This window comes from Triticum urartu, chromosome 3A (assembly GCF_056163025.1).
Source record: "Triticum urartu cultivar PI428250 chromosome 3A, HENAU_Tu73, whole genome shotgun sequence".
In the NCBI taxonomy this organism is placed as follows: Eukaryota; Viridiplantae; Streptophyta; class Magnoliopsida; order Poales; family Poaceae; genus Triticum; species Triticum urartu.
This window is the reverse complement of record NC_141875.1, coordinates 703,056,613-703,059,799: the sequence shown is the minus strand read 5'-3', so window position 1 is coordinate 703,059,799 and position 3,187 is coordinate 703,056,613. Positions and strand designations below refer to the sequence as shown.

The 3,187-nt window shown below is 42.9% G+C and overlaps 1 protein-coding gene across 1 annotated transcript; it reads right to left on the bottom strand.

The window, feature by feature from the left end:
* Nucleotides 1-487: 487 nt before the first annotated feature.
* On the bottom strand, nt 488-2,564 carry LOC147981881 (uncharacterized). The gene is made up of 2 exons (XM_087516136.1): nt 1,666-2,564; nt 488-497 (listed from the first exon to the last, which is right to left on the bottom strand). The coding sequence occupies exons 1-2, from the start codon at nt 2,562-2,564 to the stop codon at nt 488-490; spliced, it is 909 nt and encodes a 302-aa protein (XP_087372262.1).
* Between the last annotated feature and the right edge of the window lie 623 nt (nt 2,565-3,187).

Here is a 3,187-nt window from a genome sequence, read left to right as displayed (position 1 = left end):
ATATATATATATATATATATTATTGTGCACCGTTGGCATCTTACAACAACGAGTAATAAGATATTATCAATAAAGAGATTAGATGTGCCTATCTGTTCATTTTATTGTGTCCATTTTACTTGATAAGACAATTGAGATAGTTGCGCATTATTGTGTCCACTTTACATGATAAGACAATTGAGATTTATATTTTAACCATAGTTTGGCAATTCATAATTGAAATGGTTGCTTTTTGGAGGTCGTACTATGTTTGCATATTACATACACTATTGGATACTTATACGAATTCCAATTAATACAGTGGGGTAAGTACTTGAACTTAAGTGTAAACTGATTTGTGCTTACATGGCTATCTATGTAATTAAGATAGACTTGGCCTTTGCTTCAGAGTAAGACCACATTTTAACTGTTTCCCTTTGATGTGTTGTAGAGTAGCATTAACAAATTGTTGACTACCGCCCTTTCCTTAAAAAAACAACAGTAGTTTTCAATATTGCCTAAAAATTATAATTTCAAGCTTAGTATGTCACCAATTAATAGTCGGTCTGAAATACTTATGATAAAGCACTGTAGATTTTGTTGTCGAGCCCTAGGCATGGAGTTTCAAAAATAGTTTAATATAGTTTTTAAATTTTCTGCAAGTTGCTGTGTTCGAGTTAACGGGTGAATATTTGCCTGGTTGTAGGCTCTGTCGCCCACGATAGTCGGATACTGTGCTTTTGGCTGGATAAAGCAACGTTATTGGAGTATTATACTATTTTGATGCTTTAGCCGCTTTAGTTCTATTCTTAATCGAGACTTGCAAGTCTCCTAGAACTTCTGAGTTCATGCAGTTGTGCCACTCTGTTAGCATTATTGATTTAAGATACAGTACGGAGTAACTCCACTGCGAAGTCATGCAATTATGCCACTCGGTTAGTGTTACTGATTACAGCTTTGGTGTACATATGGCTGGTTTTGACCGTTTTCTTGAATTTTTTTCCACCGCTTGACTTGATGCCTCTTGAAACTGCTCGACCGCTTTCTCCTCCCCTTGGAGACGGAAGCAACGGTTCATCAAAACTAAGAGACCCCTTGAATCATAGGGAAGACACAAGGATTTGTTTGTTTCAATTGATAAAATGATCACAAGGTATTAAGATATATCATGGTGTAGAATAACATATCTATTTGTGCATAATTATTTAACTTTGCCAACATGGCGGGCTTGATTTTGTATTAGGGGATTTTTTTTTTCCCGTGCTCGATGTAGTAGTACTTTTCTTTAGATATGATGTTGTAATATTGTATCGGCGTACCTGCGCGATGGTGGAAATTGGGCCACATATGGGCCATTCTGCTCACTATGTGTTCATTGGGCTGCAAAACTGCTATATGCGTTCTAAAAAAAACCCTGCTATATGCCTGTTTATGAAACGGAACTTGTTCCCGTGCCTGTTTCATCGGGAAATGCCGTTCTGTGTTTGTTTTTTTTTGTTTTTGCTCTTTTTGGAAACAGAGGCTAAAGATTTGCCTTATCGATTAATTAAGAAAAAGAGAGTTGCCCAGTTATTTTTTTAGAAACCGGACGAAAACATATACAAACAACCCAAAGTCATACTACTCACACCACACGAAACACCGTGACCACACATGTGGCCTTCCCAAGGCACCACAACCGCAAACCTCAACACATACGTGTACAACACAATGGAGCTCCAGAGAAGAACATTGACAACGATAAAAGTGGAGCACCCTCCATCACGAAATGCGGGCGAATTTCGGATGGCGCCACCCTGCTTGCTTTTGTTTCTCTTTACTTTCTCCCTATTGGGTTTCTCCTTCAGGAGGCAATCACTTGAGTCACCCGATCCAGGCTTATCAGCCACCCATTTGTCAAGAAAGTTGTAGAAATCATTGTACTTCTTTATGTAGTTGTCGTCAACCAAGCGGCTCGTAGGAGTAGACACCAACCAAACGGCCGCATCGACATCATCGACCCGAGGAAACGCCGACACGACATCCGCCACCACAGGAACCATCGACACAATGGACTTTTGCGCCTTTAGTTTCTCACATGATATAGATGAAACTTGTTCCTCACACAAAGTCGTCGATGAGTACACCGCCAATCGCTCCAAAGATAGAGGCGAAGCAAGGTTCGAACATATATCCCGAAGCTCGGGCATGAGCAGCAGCACCGGAGCTGCAAGCTCGGCATCGCCCATAGCGGTAGGCAACACAATGGAAGAAGCGGGCATCAACGGTGAATTGTCCCGAACACAAGGAGAGAAACAACCATAGGGCTCTGCCCCCTGTTCCTCCGTGGAGCCAACATCGACAACAAAAAGAGGTTGTGGCGTGGCCTGCAACGTAGCCGGCACAAGGGAGAGCCTACTCAAACCAGCCTCCGCGCGCTCCAGGAAGCTCTCAATTCGTGCCTCCCTTAAAAATTTGATTTCCATTCCGCAAATTTCCATTTTTGCTTCCATTTTCCACAGGAAAACCAAAAGTTTCCACTCGAGTTGAAAATACTTCCCATCTCCTGTCTTTCTTATGAACACCAACGGGGGCGGAGGCCCCATGTGCCCTATCCCCTATCATCCCTTCTACGCGACGGCCTCTCCCCTATTGGTCATCGATCCAATGGCTCCCCTTCTCCCCGAATGGTTTGATCACATTCACCTCCTCTTTTCTTCTCTCCTTTCTATCCTTTTACTCTTCCCATCTCCATTAGTCCTCAAAAGCTCAAGACGCTTTCCCCCTCTTCCTGTCCCCCTGCACCCTTGTCTACCCCCGGCTGCACCTCACCCAGCCAGCACCCAGCACATGCTTGCCGTCTGAGGGCATCCTCACCACCTGCCCTTTTTCCATCAACTGCCCCGTGCCGCCATCATGATCGCCACTTTTCAGGAGCCCTGGCCTAGCGCCGATGGGAGGCCGCCGCCTTGAGCTTGTATCGGCCTCATTGCAGGACAAAAATATGAATACTTCAGGTACAAAGGTTTTGTTTGCTGCTATGGATCTTTGAGTTGAACTTAACCATAAGAGTCAGTTTATTCATCTCACGCACTTAATGCAATCATATTAAGAGTAGTACAAACCATAGAAACCAGAACTCTATTTTTGCATGATCATATTTTGATGTACCATTCATAAGTGAACTATTTTCTTATAGGTTGTTGCATCTCCAAGGCTTTCTACAACA

Bases quoted from the DNA above. Each gene is read 5' to 3' on its own strand.
- LOC147981881 (XM_087516136.1), bottom strand. From the start codon at position 2,564: ATGGGGCCTCCGCCCCCGTTGGTGTTCATAAGAAAGACAGGAGATGGG.